The sequence below is a fragment of the Pyrus communis genome, chromosome 13, assembly GCF_041283825.1.
Source record: "Pyrus communis isolate YQ-2024b chromosome 13, ASM4128382v1, whole genome shotgun sequence".
NCBI lineage: Eukaryota > Viridiplantae > Streptophyta > Magnoliopsida > Rosales > Rosaceae > Pyrus > Pyrus communis.
Genome location: NC_142577.1, coordinates 30,218,313 through 30,236,777, shown reverse-complemented (window position 1 = coordinate 30,236,777; position 18,465 = coordinate 30,218,313). Strand labels below are relative to the sequence as shown.

General features: G+C 36.5%; 1 protein-coding gene across 2 annotated transcripts; it reads left to right on the top strand.

Moving 5' to 3' along the window:
* Positions 1 to 12,281: 12,281 nt before the first annotated feature.
* Positions 12,282 to 17,297, top strand: LOC137738057 (MAC/Perforin domain-containing protein). Of its 2 annotated transcripts, XM_068477661.2 has the most exons (7): positions 12,282 to 12,767; positions 12,900 to 13,141; positions 14,890 to 15,091; positions 15,320 to 15,394; positions 15,538 to 15,721; positions 15,907 to 16,141; positions 16,465 to 17,297. In XM_068477661.2, exons 1-7 carry the CDS (start codon positions 12,516 to 12,518, stop codon positions 17,156 to 17,158), a joined length of 1,884 nt encoding a protein of 627 aa, XP_068333762.2. In that variant the 5' UTR covers positions 12,282 to 12,515; the 3' UTR covers positions 17,159 to 17,297. The 2 variants fall into 2 exon arrangements, with proteins under 2 accessions (XP_068333762.2, XP_088538468.1); XM_088682342.1 differs by lacking the exon at positions 15,320 to 15,394 and having other exon boundaries at positions 12,313 to 12,767.
* The last annotated feature ends 1,168 nt before the right edge of the window (positions 17,298 to 18,465 follow it).

Here is an 18,465-nt window from a genome sequence, read left to right as displayed (position 1 = left end):
CAATAACTACTGTAGTCGCGTACGTGCTTTCTGATTCTGCCGTGGTAATTTTCGAATCAAATCAACTATTTGTTTGCATGGATACGCAATCGTGCATGCATAAATCATGATAAAAGTCGGGAGAGGCGCACGGACTCTGGCACTTGCGCTTTCTCTGGAATCATCTTTTAAGTACGTAGTTATGCCGGCCCAGAAGGAAATCTATCGAGCTTACTCTGCAATCATTTTCTAATTAAGTACGTACTTACGCCCGCCGGGCCAGAAGGAAATCTTTCGATCTTTTTCGAACATATTTTTTTCCCTGCAATCTTTTAACGTAGGCCCCAGAAGGAAAGTCGATCGAGCTTTCTCTGCAATCATCTTTTTTTCTCTCCATTCTTACAAGTACTTATGCCCCAGAAGGGAAAATGATCCTTCGAGGTTTCATTAATTATTTAATCTCTCTTTTGTCTCCCTCACTCATCGATATCCCAACACTCTGCTATATACTGTTACACCTTTGAGTTTTCTACTTTGTTGCGTCACTCATTGACCAAATACAAGTACAAGTACTCAGAGAGAAAGATACGTGATTGGGGATTTTATAGTATTCAGGATTATTGAATATTCTATAAATTTTAATTATTAGATTTTTTTTTCCTTAAAAAACACAAAAATAAAAATTTAACGTTACGGAAATTCAGAGCATAAATACTCCGGAACACTTGTTAATTTTTATATAGGATGTGATCATAGACGAAGGCACCTTTACTAGCTAATTAGTTAGGGTTTGATGCTTTTTTTTTTTTTTTTTTTTCTTTTGGTTAAAGAGGCCTCGATGCATTAACTATATATATGTTCTTGTCTAATTAATTAAGTTACTATAATACAATTTTCTTAGTCCGCATAGTTAGAAGTTATACATTCATTGCAGAAGAAACAAAATAAGTGATGATCTACTGCCACTTTCTTTTAATTGAATGAAGATTTTGGATTCAAGCCTGTTGAAATAGGGATGTAACTGAATCACAGTTATGATATTATCAACAGACTTTTAGCAATTGATTGTATATGGATAAACCACTTGGGTTGAAGGTGGCAATGGTGATGAGCAAGGGCAGTTAGAACGTAGAGGTGTCAAATCAATTTATTGGTTGTTAACGGATATCTATTAAGACTCATTTAGTTCGATTTCACATTACACTGTCATAACCATTACTAATCTTACCTCTATATTATGGTGATATATATCAAATTAAATAGGTCTTAACAATACTAATTAATAACTCAAGGTTGATTTGCCACCTCTAGGGGCAGGTTTAGGATCTTATATGGAGGTGAGCCAATATTTTTCTTGTGTTGGAGCATGGAGAGTAAATTAAATTTTAGATGGGCAACACCTCCACTTATACATGCATGACACATTGACGTTTTGAGAAAGTGAGGATAAAGTCCCACATCGGTGAGGGACCACACCATGCAATGCAAGGGCTTATAAAAAGTTAATTACTCCTCATATTATCAATTAACTTTATGGTAGAAGCCCCAGCTTCTTCAGACATCACGATCGAAATTGTGTTGCACACTTATCATATGATTGGAGGACATGGAAGCTGGGCTAGGCTTGCTATTTGGATATGAATATCAATGGAATAGGTAGTATATACTTTTAAGCTTTTAACAAATGTAAATTTTGGAAAAGATTATGGCCCTTTGGGGCAACAGATGAAGTATTCTCTGTTTGTTTCCCCAAGCATTAATGATTAGTCGAGGCTTCTTTACTCACATTGTTCATGCTTATTTAGTTGGTTTGGTTGCATAGGTGTGAAAACTTTTCTTCGTATGAATTGCGAACTTTTGCCTTTTGGTATATCCTGATTCCTGATATGTCTATCACGACAGAATACATTTGAAAGTGTTTTATGAAGCATCCTGTGATAAATTCCTGACCAACTTCATGCATCTAATAAAATAAATAAATATAAGAGGCATCGTCTACTATATGGATTCATGTGAAGCACGAAGTTTGAAACAAAGGGACCTACTGTTATACGCAATGCATATGTTGACTCAGATTGTTGAACTGGAATTACAATATCTCGATTAGCTGTAACATTCTCGTGTATATGCAGGGTGTAAACAAGGGACTTGTAGCGAAACGTCTACTTTCCTCCATACAAGATAGGGAAATGTCACCAGATTTTGTTCCCTGCATAGGGGATGATCGATCTGATGAAGACATGTTTGAGGTAATTACAAGCTCCATATCAGGCCCATCCATCGCTCCCAGAGCATAAGTATTTGCGTGCAGAGTCTGCCAAAAACCCAGCAAAGCCAAGTATTATCTGGATGATGCCTCGAAGATTGTAAGGTTGATGAAGGGATTGGCATGTGTCACTGAGAAAACTGTACCTCTGTAAGTTTACCAACGACGAAGATAGGGGCGTTGTCCCATTTTCTCTGTTTGTAACTGCCACAACGAAGGCCGCGCAGTGTATTACACATTGTTTCTGTTTAATTCCTTGCTTCTTTTGTTCATCATGTGAAAACTATGTGGTGTTAAGAGAAGCTGTGCAATCGGATATTTTTTTTCGCATTTTTTGTTGTAAATCTGCGAATGTGTTTGTCCATGAAGTCCGAGCTTGTTTTACCGCTGTTGATAATAGTCTTTAACGAGGGAAATCTCTCATTCATGTCCACTGCCTCGGATACAATCTTTGTTTTGGAAGTCCAAATTTTGTTGTCTGATTTGGTTTCACTTGGCAGATTGATGTCGTTTGATAATACCGGGCCCTTTCGGTGCCTTTGTTAGAAATTTGTTTTGGTGTGACCGTTATGTCAAGTCTTAGTATTTGAGGTTATGTTATCTGCGCTGGGTAGTGGGTAATGTTATTACAGCGGTATTCTAAACTTATAATGTATTTTCACTATATCCTATGACAGTGCATCATTGGCTTTGGATCCGCCAGTGGCGCAGTCGGTGATGCCGGTGAGTATACCCAAGCGACCATTTCCGGTGCTAATGGGGCATATTGTGCTTTTCTTGATAACTCGGCAGAATTCGTACATTATGTTGTCTTGTATGGTGTGGTTCTTTACATTTGTTCTATAGTGGAATAATAATCCCGGCAGTCAATGATCCTCGTTTTCTGTCGTGCTTGTTGTTTGATTGCTAAGCGTGTTCTGTTACGGTCATATTTTCTTGGATCGTCACCTATATCTATGGCTAATGGGGTTCTTGTTCTTCTGTTCTGCTTTTCTCATTTTTCCTAAATTCCATGCCTAGCCAACAGAGAGTACTGTAGCCAAATACTGTTGATACTACTAAAAAGTTGGAGTAAACTTGATCTAAGTCTAATTTTGTGAATCGTTCTTGGGGTTTAGGGTTTAGCCCACCTTATTGGGTTAGGTATATTCACTGGTCATCTGCTTCAGCTTTTTATATTATCTTTTATCAAATTGTGATAAATGTCATCCCTTATTTATAGCTTTATCGTTTACTCAATTTTAGGACAAAATCTAAAAATTAAATATTATTACTTCTTTTTATGCTCCTAATTCGTATCTCAATTTTATCTTCTACCTCCATCACAAGTTAACTGTGTTAACTAACACAATCTAATTTGTAGGTACTATGTATATCAGCATATATACTAGTATGTGTTGTAGTCGTTTTAGATTAAGAATGTGATTGTATAAATCCTAGTAGTTAATATCCTATTAGAGTTGAAATCCTATTAGGGTAAGGGATTAACTTTCCCTGCTACTCTGAATAAAGACACAATGGGATGGAAAAGAACACACCTCACAATTACACATCTCTCTCTACTCTCACTATGTGCCGCACCTCCCTCTCTCTAGCCTCCATAATTGTTCAGTAAATTATGCCTACAACAAGTTATCAACACGCTCTTGACGCTGCGCTAAAGAGAGTTTATTTTTCAATCAGGGGAGTATTACGTTTTAATCATTCTTTTTATGATTAATTTATTATTTTATTGAATTGATCTAAAGGTTATTGATTCAATTTAATTTTTCTGTGTTGAAAGTGATGCAACGCATTGGAGATGCAATTCTGACTTTTCGAGAAAAATCTTCTACAAATTCAAGGGCTTTTGTTATTTTCTGTCAATCAGGTATGCTTAAAATAAGGGAAGATATTTGAAACGACCATGAAGCATGAAAACATTTCCCATGATGCATGAACCCCCTAAGTTTATATTTTCTTTCCGATATATATTGTATATGTTGCATATATTTGTCAATATATACACACACACACACACATTTCATGCATTACGCAATTTTTGCTATGTGAAATTTGTGAGTCAAAGCATCGAAATAAATTAGAAGAAAATTTTTGGTTTTTCCAAACCCCAAAAATCTGTTAGAAAAAAAAAAAAAAAAAAAAAAAAAAAGGTATAAAAGGGGAAAAATCAAGCCGAAGCCTAGCCGAGCCAGCAGCTCAGGCCCGCTTCCTCTAGACCACAACAACCCCCTGGGCTTTGCTACAAGTGTGCGAGACCACCAGGCATTCGGCCTAGGATGTTTTTGCGAGCTGGGCCTGTAGCCCTCAACTCACACCAGAAGCCCACAACAACCTTGTTGGGCTTCGTCATCTGTTCGGCCTAACTTCAACAGCACACGCTGTTGGGCTTCTTTCACGCCAGTCCAAAGCCAGCAGCTTAACGCTGCTGGGCTCCACCCTTCTCCCATGGGTTCGCTAAACCTGCAGCCATTTTGGACTGCACAGTAGCCGTGGCCCACCCCCTGCAGCCAGTCTGAAGCTGGGTTTTTTCTCCAAAGCCCACACCAGCTCACGGTTAGGGAACCAGCAGCATGGGCTGTGTTTTTTTTTTCACGGACCAAGTCCAATTTGGGTATCTCTTTTAATTTGGCTCGTAATGCAGCTTAGGCAGTGGTTGCCCACCTGAGCCCTATTTGGGCCTAATTTATTTGTGTGGCCTACAACCAACATTAAATGATAAATGGGCCTAGATAAATTTTATTTTGCTTTTACAATCTATCCCAGATGGTCCTGATCTATTGAATTAATTAAAAGTGACCTGCAGTCCATTCATTTGATAATTAATTCAAAATTATTGACCTAAATATCACTTTTGGACATTAACGATTCAATAATTTATTTTTTTTCCATTAACCGTCGACATCCTTTTGTAGTCCCGAAGTGCTGACACTTGAGTTCTCGAAACAGCTCAAATCCACTACACTTAAATCAGCATATTGCATTCTGTGTTCTTACAAGAACCTCTTTTTTATGAACTAAATGTTCATAAAAACCTATAATTTCAAATTAGTGCCTTTGAAACTCGAAATTTTCATAAAACAAATACACCCATGAAAACTTAACATTTTTCATCAAAAACCATGTCTTAGAACTCGAATGTTCTAACTTTGATGCTTATGGATGATTTATTCCCATAGCAATAATCACAAATCTTGGTCCCTTCAATTCAATGGATTGTCAAACCATCACAAGTTCGATTTTCTTGATTTGGATGTTTCCAACTTAAACCACTTTATGTGGGTACAAGTCATGAATCTCCACTTGACTACCATTGTAGCCAACAATGACTTGGAATAGCTGAATAAGCCTCTGCCATGATCTTCATTTGAAGACTTATGCCCAAAGCATTGCAAACGAAAATACCTCCCGAATAAGGATTCCATGGTTATTTGGCTCACTTCTACAGACTGTCTAATCATGAAAGATATTGCCTGAAGCACACCATGATTACGTCCATGAATGAGTACAATTTTGAAGTTTATAAATCCGATCAAATTTTGACTAGAGAATACTTTTCTTATCCTTCCATGTTTCTACCTCGCTCATGAAGTAGCAATGTAGACAACGGAAGTTTACCAAATTATCGGATCTGATTACTACCATAAACTTGAAAGAAAGGTATAGACTCAGTTTGCCTAGAGTCTACCAAATGGCTCAACCCAGTTTGGCCAAAGCTTATCGAATGATGGTGCCTTGCTTCACAAAGGTGCACCGAACAACACTTCTCTGCTTCAGCAGAGACTTACCAAATAGACCCCTATAGCTTCGGTTGAAGCCTATTGAACCCAATTATGGGTCTGTCTCTCTCACAATCCAATTTCGAGTTTGTTTTTATAACACATGGTAGAATCAGGGCCTGCCAAGGTGTGGCATCATGCCTGAAGCGTGATCCTTGGCACTTAAGACCTAAAACTTCAAGAATAAGGGATATTGTTCCCGAACCTCAACCATACATAATCTACTTCTGTCTTGATTGAATAGATCATTGGTTATGTACCTATTTATGCCCCTACCAATGTTGTTGAGGAGTACCATTCTCGTAGTCAATATGTGAGATTGATTTTGCTACACTGAACACCGTTGGAAGAGCATAATTTTGACATGAATGGCCTTGTTAGCTGAATCCCCTTAGTCACCTTGGTTTACTTTGTGAACATTTTTCCATGTTCTTGGATTCAAGTTTGGTGTTTTTTTTAGTTATGGATAATCTTATTGATATTGTCCTCGAATACAAGTTAATTGAATCATATTTCTTGTGTAAATGTGACCGAATTTAATTAAACATGTGATTACATGGGAAACTTAGCTGTTTAGATGAATGAGATACTACGCACACTGACTTTATACCTAAATCACATCTCTGGCAACGACTTCAAGTCTATCCAACCTGATTAAGAGCATTGGCACGCTCATCGTTGTATGAATGGTACTGAATTACCATGTCAGAGACCTTATACTCTATCTGTTCTGGAATAATGTTGTTTTCTTAAGGATATTCGAGATGACAATGACTATGAATGAAACCACTAAAAAAAATAGAGTGAAATATCTTTGCACCACCTCCAAAAATGAGCCTAAAGTTTTGATTTGGGCCTAATAAGTTGTATCCTAACTGGAAACGCACCACATATGGATGGCCTGGAACCTGGTGATTGAGCAGTTTACTTGCTTTTGCATAACCATTTAGGACACTTAGGTTGAACAATGATGCTACAACGTATCTCTTTGCTCGAAGTAAGGATCTTGTGCCTACAAGCACACTTTGCCAAGCCTGCTTATTAGGAAAATTGATTTTCTATATCATTCCTCACAAAGATACGAAATCACCCATTTTCACAATGGATTCAAGGGAATACTGGCCACATGTTTGTCCACACACATTGTTGATAAACCTCCTGGGCGATTAAGGGTTCACCGCCCTATTTATCCCTTAAAGACTGGATAATGCTGGAGATTTTATATCGAAAGTTTTCAATAAAGTATTGCATGTATTTTAGGTTTATAATTAAACAACGAATTCCCATGTTCACCCTAAATAGCCTCGCCTAGCGATCATAAAGCGCAATTTAAATGATTGCCCAGACTTTGGAAAACGTACCAAGTTTTAAGTTTCTGCCTAAGGCTGTGCAATCTTGTACGCAGCTATGTTGGCCTGCCTTGAGGCCCATTGCCACCTAACCTATTCGACGTTACAGTTGGTTACTGGGTACGAACTTGATGTTTTTCATATTTACGCATTTAGATGTCCATTCTATGTGCCAAGTTGCGCCATCACAACGTACCAATATGGGTCATCAAAGAAGGATGTGAATCTTTGTCAATTATGATTCTCCTTTACACTAACTCTCTTAGAGCCCTTGCTTGCGATCTTTTTACCATTCATTTACGGGTTGTCACTTTAATGACAACCCGCCGTTAGGAAGTGATAAGAACGTCAATGTTTTTGTAGAACGACGTGAATTGGCGTGGACGTTGCCCACTATGTCTCATCTTGATCCCCGTACCGCACAAGTGTGATAAGCAATGTGATGACTTCTAGCTTTCAGAATGTTGCTCCATATGCATTCCTTTGATCTAGCTAAAGTGACGAGATCATATACCAGCTGTGAACATGCCTACAAGGATAGATGTACTTAACGGACGTCGAGTCAACATCTTCCAAAACGTGGCTGTGCAGATTTACCAAGTTAATTTAGGATTATGTTTCCTATTTTATTTCAATTTATTAGGTTTCCTAGTTTTATTCTAAGACCTTTTACTAGGAGGATTTTATTTAGAGTAGTATAAATAAGCCTTTTTTGTGACATCCCACATCGCCCAAGGGAGTGATCATTAAATGTATATTCCCATTCCTACCTAGCGCAAGGCCTTTTGGGAGCTCACTGGCTTCGGAGTTCATTGGAACTCCAAAGTTAAGCGAGAAGGGGGCTAGAGCAATCCCATGATGGGTGACCCATCGGGAAGTTGCTCGTGAGTTCCCAGAAACAAAACCGTGAGGGCGTGGTCGGGGCCCAAAGCGGACAATATCGTGCTACGGTGGTGGAGCGGGCCCGAGAAGTGATCTACCCCGGGCCGAGATGTGACACTTTTTGGGCTAGCCGTAGAGTGGAACGCACACACTATTTGGATAATTGTTTTTGACAATTTAAGTTTATTTTCAAGGTGTTTTATATCCATGTTTTTAATAATATTTTGTTTTATGATTATTTGTAACTAATTTTCGTTTGCTAGGGCAATGCCTGAGCTTTAGCAAGAATATGTAGTTCTTTTTTAATTTTCTTATGTTATTATGCATGCATACTTTTAATATTAATCACTGTGCTTTAAACTATCTATTTGTCTTAATGATTCGCGACAATTAGGATATTTAGAAAAGTAATTTGATGCAATTTTGGCGGAGGGTTGTCCCTAAAATTGACCAAGGTTTCTTGTGGTTAATATGTGTAGCTACTTAAGATGGACGACACGTCTTAAGAGTTATATGATTTTTCAAAAGGTTTTCACAAAACTTAATGAGTCTTGCATGTTCACATTCGATTTGGACACCACAGACGGGTTGCATGTTAGATATACGTTCTATGTTGGAGGTTCCAAGTAGGATATATTTTAGGAAAACCTAACCTTTAAAATATGCATATGTAATTCGTAAGAAATTAGAAGAACTAAGTAGGATTGTTAGGGGGACAATGGAACTCTAGTGCTTTTCCAAATTTATTTCTCAAAACCTTTTCTTTTTTATTTGATTTATTCTTAATTGGTTACTAGTTGTTTTTCCTAAATTATTTTTATTAAATTCGTTTTTATTACATTTAAATTCAAAATCAACCTTTTCCAATGTTTGTTTTCAAATAATTAGTCAAGAATTAGTATAAATACATATTATACTACAACTACCTTGTTTTCTTACAAGTATTTTTAAGTGTTTTTATCCCTACTTTTACAGGTGGTAAAAATCCCTATCACTAACCTCGCAAAAAAAAAAAAAAAAACAAAAAGGAAGCATTCGTACAAATTGATTCCAACGAACCCTAGGAAGTGAATTGACAAAATATCCTTTCACATAAGGGGAGCATGACATGTTTTAACAGAAAAATGGATGAAAATTAACGTATATGGTAGATTCTAACAGTTAAGAAATTTTAAATTGAAAGTTCAGGTGGTATTGGAGTAGATAGAGAAAAACTTAGCTACTTTATGTGTTATTATACATTCATAAGGGGAGACGAAATTTTTTTTTTTGAGAAGTAAGGGGAGATGATATTTTGATCTATACAAAAGCGTCCTGGAATGATTGACCAAGTACACAAAGTTTCTATCACTTGGTCGTCTTCACACTTCACACCCTCCTTGTGAACACTGACTGATGCCAAGAAGGTTGACGTCCAGGACTCAATTTTTGTACGAACCAATAATATCTACTAAATCTTTTAAAAACGATTTCATACAAAGTGAAAAGTAGAAAAAATGGTTAACATTATTAAGTTATTGGAATAGATACACACCAACTTTATCAAAGTCCCGCGTCATATAATTTTCCAGACCACATACATCAGTCAGGTCAAGTGTAAGTTTTATTTGTATATTTTAGGTCAAAAGTGTAGAATTATTGTTAGAGGGAATTGGATCCGATCAAGAGGATTCTTATATTTTAATTATTCATCGTGTATCATGCGGTTAGAAATTATTTAATTTTTTTTATTTAAAATTAAACACAAATAGTACCTACAAAAATTGACCGCATGATGTAAGATATACGATGAACGACTAAGATGTGAAGATTCCTAAAATCTCTACAAATTGAATCCGGAGAGGATCCTTTTCCTTGTTAGAGTCTAGCCATAACACAGGTAATGAAAGAAATTTCAATGGAATTGTTTGACTTTATCAGCTTCTATGCTGAATAAAATTAATAAAAGATTAAATGAAACTAAAACACAAGCAGCTCCATACATTTATAAAATTATTCAACAGATGACGTGTCAGCTTCTATGCCGAATAAAATTAATATAATATTAAATGAAACTAAAACACAAGAGGCTCTATACATTTATAAAAATTATTCTACAAATGACGTGTTCGATCTTTTTTTATGGTCTTTATAATTGCCATATCATATTATCCACCACTTCATTGGAGTGGATCAGTTTCAGCGAACCCACACGTCAATAACTTGAGAGTAAGGTCATGTCGTGGCTTTACGTCCTTCTTCCAGTTTTGCTTTTTTCTTAATGGTCAGCTTCCTCCACTTTTCACACTGGAGATTACGGCATCTCGCACAGTAAGGGCAACAGTGTGTAAACGGTCCAACAAAAGTCAAATGCAAAATCCCAGATAAGGAAATCAACGCGAAGATAAAATTATGGAGAAATTTTTGTGCAAATTATCGGAAAATTATAATTGTAATTACTTGTGTTTTATTTAAAAAATAAAATGCATTTGGGTTTTATCTGGTGGTGTATGTAGAGAAGTACCAATGCTATTGTTTTTTTAAGGCGATTAGTTGGTAGTTTCGCAATAACATTTTACTTTTTTTAGCAGAAAGCCTCATAAAAGTTCAGTTATCATCATATGATTCATTAGTGTCTTTGTTTGGTAAGAATTCTTAGTCTAGAAACTTGTCATTTGTGGTTATTTAGGTGAAACACTTAGACGTTTTAGAGGAAATAAATTGCCTAAATTGGCGAACGTATGTGTTACTCCTCTATCAACCAGAAGCCCTAAATTCTTTTGGATATTTGCAACTTGTAATAATAAACTAGTTGCCAACGATTGATTGGAATTCCTTGGACCCATGACATAAGAAACCAACACATTCTTCCACCACACGACAAATACCAATTATTAATGGTTATATATTGTTGCTTGTGATATTGGACGACTAACTGCAAGAAAGGTTGGATTTTGATGTACGTATTGCGTACCGACCTTCCTACTTCCTAGAGCTAGTTGACGTTCAACCTAGATTTGCAAGCGTGTTGGCTGATTTATGTAATTTATTATGTATTTTATGTTCCTGAATGATTGATTTTAATACACAAATGAGAATTAGAATTATATATTCTGGTTGTTTGCTTCTTAGTGTTTATGAAAACAAATTGATAGCACAATTATTTTCAATTCATAATTCTTTTATGTTTACTAATACATATGAAGATTAATAAAGTGTGCCCTCCTCCACAAGGTTTGTTCACAAAGGGTGAGTCAGGGCTTAAAATCAAGCCAAAGGGTGTAGTTGATGGACAACATGTGAATATTTATGCACCCATTGTTTGTTCCAAGAGATGGAGGAGGTTGGGTTAGCTGAAATATAATTATCGATACAAGGACGCGGGTGCTCTTAATTTTTTAGGGTAAAAATGGATAAAAAAAAAATGTCTCAAGCCAATATTTGAGGCACCACGACGCTGAAGTAACCCATGTTCATCTTCCTCTCATACGCTCATGATACTTTTAAAAATTATACTATATTTGCAGACCATGTCGACCCTCCACATTTAATTTTGTAAACTAATATATGATGTATATAAAAAAATCAGGAATCAAACTAGAGGAGCTAACTGATCCGACACATATTCGTCTTTTCTCTTTCCGTTATTTACTTTTTTTTTAATTTCAAATAAATAAACTTATCACATGTTAAAAAATTAGAAAACAAACAGTCACGATTGAAAATGCAATACTATGATTAATAATTAACAATAAATTTGGAAACAAAAAAAGTTCAATATGTTTGTTATATAGATAGAGTAGGATTATCTTCCCACAAATCTCCTCCCCATTTCTCTCATTCTCTCTTGTTTTTCTCTTCCAATATAAAAAATTAACACATGAAATAACTTAATTAAGACTGTTTAAATAAAATGAGAAAAATTAAAATAAAATAAAAATTTAGAAGGAAAAAAATCCTACCCACACAGATAATAAAAGCGGTCAAACTCGCTGAATAAGGGTTTAAGAATGGGAACAAAATATGCACGACTTTGATATTTATACAAAAATTATAAACACCTTATTCAAACCTACCTAATTCACAAATCAGTTCAAATAAGAACCCAAGATATACCAAGTCTTGACATTATTCTCTTCTACTTGTCTCTCCTCCTCCTCCTCCTCCTCCTCCTCCTTAAACTATTTTCTTCACTGTTTTCCTACCAACATTATCATCCAATACAATCACAGATATAGAAAAGCTTAACTGGGTTTCAGACAGACAGACAGTTAGACAGAGATGAGTGGTGACGATCATAGCATGATCGCGGAGAGGGCACTAAACAGCCTAGGCAAAGGATTTGATTTGACGTCAGATTTCCAACTGAAATACTGCAAGGGAGGCAAACAAAGATTGGTTGTGCTCAACGACACCGATAAAAGAGAACTCACAGTTCCTGGTTTCAGAACCATTCAGAACGTCTCCGTCGACATTAAATGTGACAAAGGCGATCGTACTCGTTACCAATCCGATATCCTCACCTTCAATCAGGTATACATGCATACATAACCTTTATTTTTCTACAAATAATAAAGGATCAAATTAATTATAAACGAAGAAGAAGGTTAAAGTTCTACCGTATATTTAATCAATTACTTATATTAGTGAGTATAATTCATGCAGATGTCGGAGTTTTTTAACCAAGGGTCGAGTGTGCCAGGGAAAATCCCATCAGGGCTGTTCAACGCTATGTTTGGATTCGACAGCGGTTTGTGGGCAAAGGATGCAGCAAACATCAAGCACTTGGCTCTTGATGGCTACTTCATCATATTCTTCAACGTTCATATTGATAGATACCCTCTTGTTCTCGCCGAAGATGTCTGTGAGTCCGTTCCATCCACCTGGGATCCTCCTGCCCTTGCAAGGTGTGTGTATATGCATACCATTATTTTTATTTTTAATATACAATGAAATTATAATTTAAGTTAAGATAAATCTAATAAATTGATATCGAATTAGTCATTTACGAAAATCAAACATAAGGCCTCCTAATTACAAGTGAAAAGAAAGAATACAAGATTGTAGTACTCGTAGTCATGCATCAATAATTCAATTAAGATTGATGATATGAAATTTAGGGTTTTTACTTGTAAGTTATTTTTCACCAAAGGAAGCGAATTTTGAAGGTTTTGGGTGCCTCCTAACTCTCCCACCATGCCAGACTTCCGTCCCTGATTTTAACTTAAACATATATTATACAAAATTGTACGGAGCAATTCCAGCTTTATCTTATTGTGTATGATAATAAAATGGAAAAAATAAAGGTAAAAAGATGGTTGGTTTCAAATAAGGTTCACATATTCTTGAATTATAATATACTTGGTTTTTTACTCAAAACATGAATTTATTTAGATGAAGATTTTTTTTTTTTTTCCCAAAAGCTAGGCCTTAATTTTCGTACCAAAAAAAATATATATTATACATGAAAATACAGGACCACTTTCTTTCTACTTTCTTTTTCTTGTTAGAAGCTAGCCATAACATTGTCAACTATGTTACTAATTAACGCGCTTTTATAAAGAAATCCCATGTCTTCCCCACTAATTATGCATGTGATATCGATGTTGTTTGGCAATCAATAAAATATATGTTGTGTATATACACACACACATAAAAAATAAGCAAATTGACGGCGAGAAATATATATGCCATTATTGGATCTTGCAATACTGTCTGACCAACTGACTGGATTTTCCTGGTTTTGGCCATCCATCTACATGCATGCATGATTGATTTCTGTTTTCTTAGGATAAAATAAATATTTAATAGAATTTGATTTAGTCAAATTGGTTAGAATAGTCTTGTTCAAGTTCAACTCTTTATTTTTCTTGTGAATTAAGTGTAAATTATCTTATAGAGTTCGTTTGAAAATGCTTTTAAAATGACTGAAAACGCTTTTGATGAAATCAATTTTAATTTCCAAAAGCACTTAAGTGATTTTGGAAGAAGTACTAGATATGTGTTTCTTGCAGGAAATACTTCAAATGCTTATTGCAGAAAACACTTCAAATGTTTTTCTAGGATCAACTTGAATTTTGACTAACGATTAGTTTTAAATACATTTTTATCAAAACCTTTTTTCTATCATTTTAAAAACAATTCCAAACAATCTGATAGTTTGTAAAAGGAAATATATAGTCAACATTTCCAGCCGCATTGAGATTTGAAAACCTAGCTTATACTAGAAGTGTATGTGTATGTGTATATGTAATGTCTCCACTGGGGCTTGAAAATTAGTAAAAGTCACATAATTGGGCGGTTCTTCATTATAGCTGATTTTCCATCGTGGACCGTTCTTATTTGGACTGACCAATTCTTTGGTTTTGGAATATTTGTCTGTCTTGGTAAACATGTACTGGGGCATTACTTACCCGACAAATAATTTCGCTATTTTATGACTGTTATAGTCCGGCCGCTGTTCACCGAAGCTTTCACTTTTGTTGATCGTCTCTTTATAGATCATTTCACTACACAAAATCTAGTTTACCAATTCCCCTCAAGGGGAGCTGCAACTTAGCGTTCTGCTCAATTTAATTTGTCTAGAACTTTTATCTTTAAATACCAGACAACCATTTTGCTCTTATTTGACATTAATTGTGGGCACATTTGACAGATTCATTGAGAAATATGGCACTCACATCGTCGTGGGATTGAGTGTTGGGGCCGAGGATGTTGTCTTAGTAAAGCAAGATAAATCTTCAAACATGCAGCCATCGGACCTCAAAAATCACTTGAATGAGCTTGGAGATCAGCATTTTACAGGGGCATGCAGTTTCTCCCCATCACACTCCAAATCCAAAGACCAAAAACACAAGGTATATAAATGTATAGAAAAGTTTTTTAACGTGACAGTGTCAACGACATGTGATGCACCTAACGTCTGTATTATATGAATAAATATAATATGATAATTGAGTAAACATTTGTCACATCACCAACAAATTAAATATACATATACATATATATATATATATATGTTATATACAGTTTTAATCCTCATAATATTTGAGCCATAATAATATTTGCACATGGTTTAACTACAGGTACCACAGACATTCAATGTCTTTCATGATCCTCAGTTGGCCATTAATGGCTTCTCAACCACAAACACAAAAGATGTATGTAGGTTCTATATATTGCACTACTAATATGGATATATACTACTCATTTTAATGAAAGGAGCATGCATTAGGGAAAATTAATCAGTCAATTAAAAGATTAACAGTAGTTGTCATGACGACGTGACAGATGAATTTTGCAGGGTACTAGTGTGATATTCTATAAAAAAGGAGGCGATCCGATGGCCAGCAGCCACTACGAGTGGCTTCTCACAGCTCCATCAATGCCGGACGCAATTCAGTTTAGTTTCATTCCGATCACTTCTCTCCTCAAAGATGTGCCAGGCAAGGGTTTGCTGTCGCATGCCATCAACCTCTATCTTCGATGTAAGTTCAATTTATTTGTAATGCCCTTTACGTTCTTAACTAGTTTTCATTACAAGAGCTAACCCAGTTAGTTAACGCACTATGCCCGCTACACTGCACCATATTCAATTCCCCTTTTCTGTTAATTAGAGTAATTCATAACTTCGCTTAATTTATCTTTTTAATTTTGTATGTGTTACGTGCAGACAAGCCTCCAATAGATGATCTGCAGTACTTTTTGGACTTTCAAACCCACAAACTTTGGGCTCCTGTTCTCAATGAGCTGGCTCTAGGCCCAGCCTCCAATAGGACGACTCAGTCCCCTGCAATCCACGTCAGCTTGATGGGTCCTAAACTATATGTAAACTCTGCGCAAGTTAGGGTTGCATTTAGGCCTGTCACGGGGATGCGCTTGTATCTTGAGGGCAGGAAAGCCAACAGGTACTAGTACTTCTGCATGCGATTCAATTGATTATCATGTGATCAATTTTCGTTAGATACTATTTATATTTAATTTTAAATAAAAAATTTAAAATGACTTTTAATTGCATGATGTATAATGGATATGAGGATCCCTGTAATCCTTACAAATAGGATCCATATGGGATCCAAATCCTCAAAAATGGGATAGAAAAGGATGACAAGTGTCAAAATCCAATAAAGTGATACTGGATTTGTTGATCACGATGAGGAACCCTAATAGTACAACGTTATCATGCTATGTACATAATGATGAAAAATGCCTTATTGTTACCTGAACTCAGGCTAGCCGTCCACCTCCAACATCTGTCAAACACACCATTCATGTTGCAAAACAAGATAGATGACACACCAACATGGCGAGGATCGGATGAAATTGCCGACGACCGCTACTTTGAAGCCATAAACCGGAAAAAGATTTCCCATGTGTGCACTGTACCGGTAAAATACGACCCCAAATGGATGTCCTCCAAGAAAGATGCGTCCTTCATAGTGTCCGGGGTCCAGCTTGTTGTAAAGAAGCATGACACAAAGAATGTCCTCCATCTTCGGCTCTTGTTCTCCAAAGTCTCAGATCATTTCGTTGTCCAATCAAATTGGACTGAACCACCGTCGGAACATTCCCAAAAGTCGTCATCGTCCGGTCTCTTCAGTGCCATAAGTACATCGATTTCGGGGAGTAATTGGTCGAGAGATAGAGTACTGCCCGATGATGATCGAGTGATTGTGGATTCGAGTGTGTTCCCGACAGGGCCTCCGGTGCCGCTGCAGTTACAAAAGTTTGTGAAGTACGTGGACATGTCACATCTGTGTAGGGGCCCACAAGACGGTCCAGGATATTGGTTGGTCACCGGAGCTAGGCTCAACTTAGTGAAGGGGAAGATAAGTTTGCAAGTAAAGTTCTCTTTGTTAAACTTATGTTCACCGTCACCACCAGTCTCCCTTCGAGATTTGATGTACAACGTTGTGGATTTGTAAGCATAATTTTTTAGTTCTTTGGTAAACTGTAGCACAAAAGCTAGCTAGCTTATGCTCTGGGTTTGTCGCTCTAAAAATGTACAGAGTGTAGAGTGATACTTGCAGAGAGAGTTTGAAAATATGACTTTAATCCCTCAAATTCAATTTTTTTCATATAAAACCCGACATAATTTTTTTTACTCAAAACAAATCCAGGGACTAGGATCCACCTAAGTGAATTCATTAATTACATATTAATTTATACATTTTACATTTTTAGATGCCTAAAATACCCCTATTGCATATTTGATGTGCATAATTAATTTTATGCAGATTGTGAGGAAGGAGTTAATGATTTTGCAAAAAGAAAAATAAGAAAAATAAGACATTAATGTTAAAAAATTCATTGCATATTAATATCAAATATGAGAATTGTTGGCTTAATTCTATGTTCCCGACCCTGGGCGGATCACTTCCCGGGCCCGCTCCACCACCGTAGCACGATATTGTCCGCTTTGGGCTTACCATTCCTTCAAGGTTTTGTTTTTGGGAACTCACGAGCAACTTCCCAGTGGGTCACCCATCATGGGATTGCTCTAGCCTCTTTCTTGCTTAACTTCGGAGTTCCGATAGAACCTGAAACCAGTGAGCTCCCAAAAGGCCTCGTGCTAGGTAGGGATGTGAATATACATATAAAGATCACTCCCCTGGGCGATGTGGGATGTTACAATCCACCCCCCTTAAGGGCCCGATGTCTTCGTCGGCACACACGCGGCCAGGGTTAGGATATGATACCAATTGTCGCATCCTGGCCCGGGGCGGATCACTTCCCGGTCCCGCTCCACCACCATAACACGATATTGTCCGCTTTGAGCTTACCATTCCCTCACGGTTTTGTTTTTGGGAACTCACAAGCAACTTCCCAGTGGGTCATCCATCATGGGATTGCTCTAGCCCCCTTCTCGCTTAACTTCGGAGTTCCGATAGAACGCGAAGCTAGTGAGCTCCCAAAAGGCCTTGTGCTAGGTAGGAATGAGAATATACATATAAGGATCACTCCCCTGGACGATGTGGGATGTTACAGTTCATATATATATTTTTACCAAAAAAAAAAAAAAAAAAGACCTAATATATGTAATAATACATAATAAAAAAAAAGTAATTTACCTACCATGTACAAAAATGTTATTTGACAAATATATATATATATATATATATATATATATATATATATATATGTGTGTGTGTGTGTGTGTGTGTGTGTGTGTGTGTGTGTATCTTTATATAATTAGACCATATTAATTTACCTACCTACTATTTGAAATGTT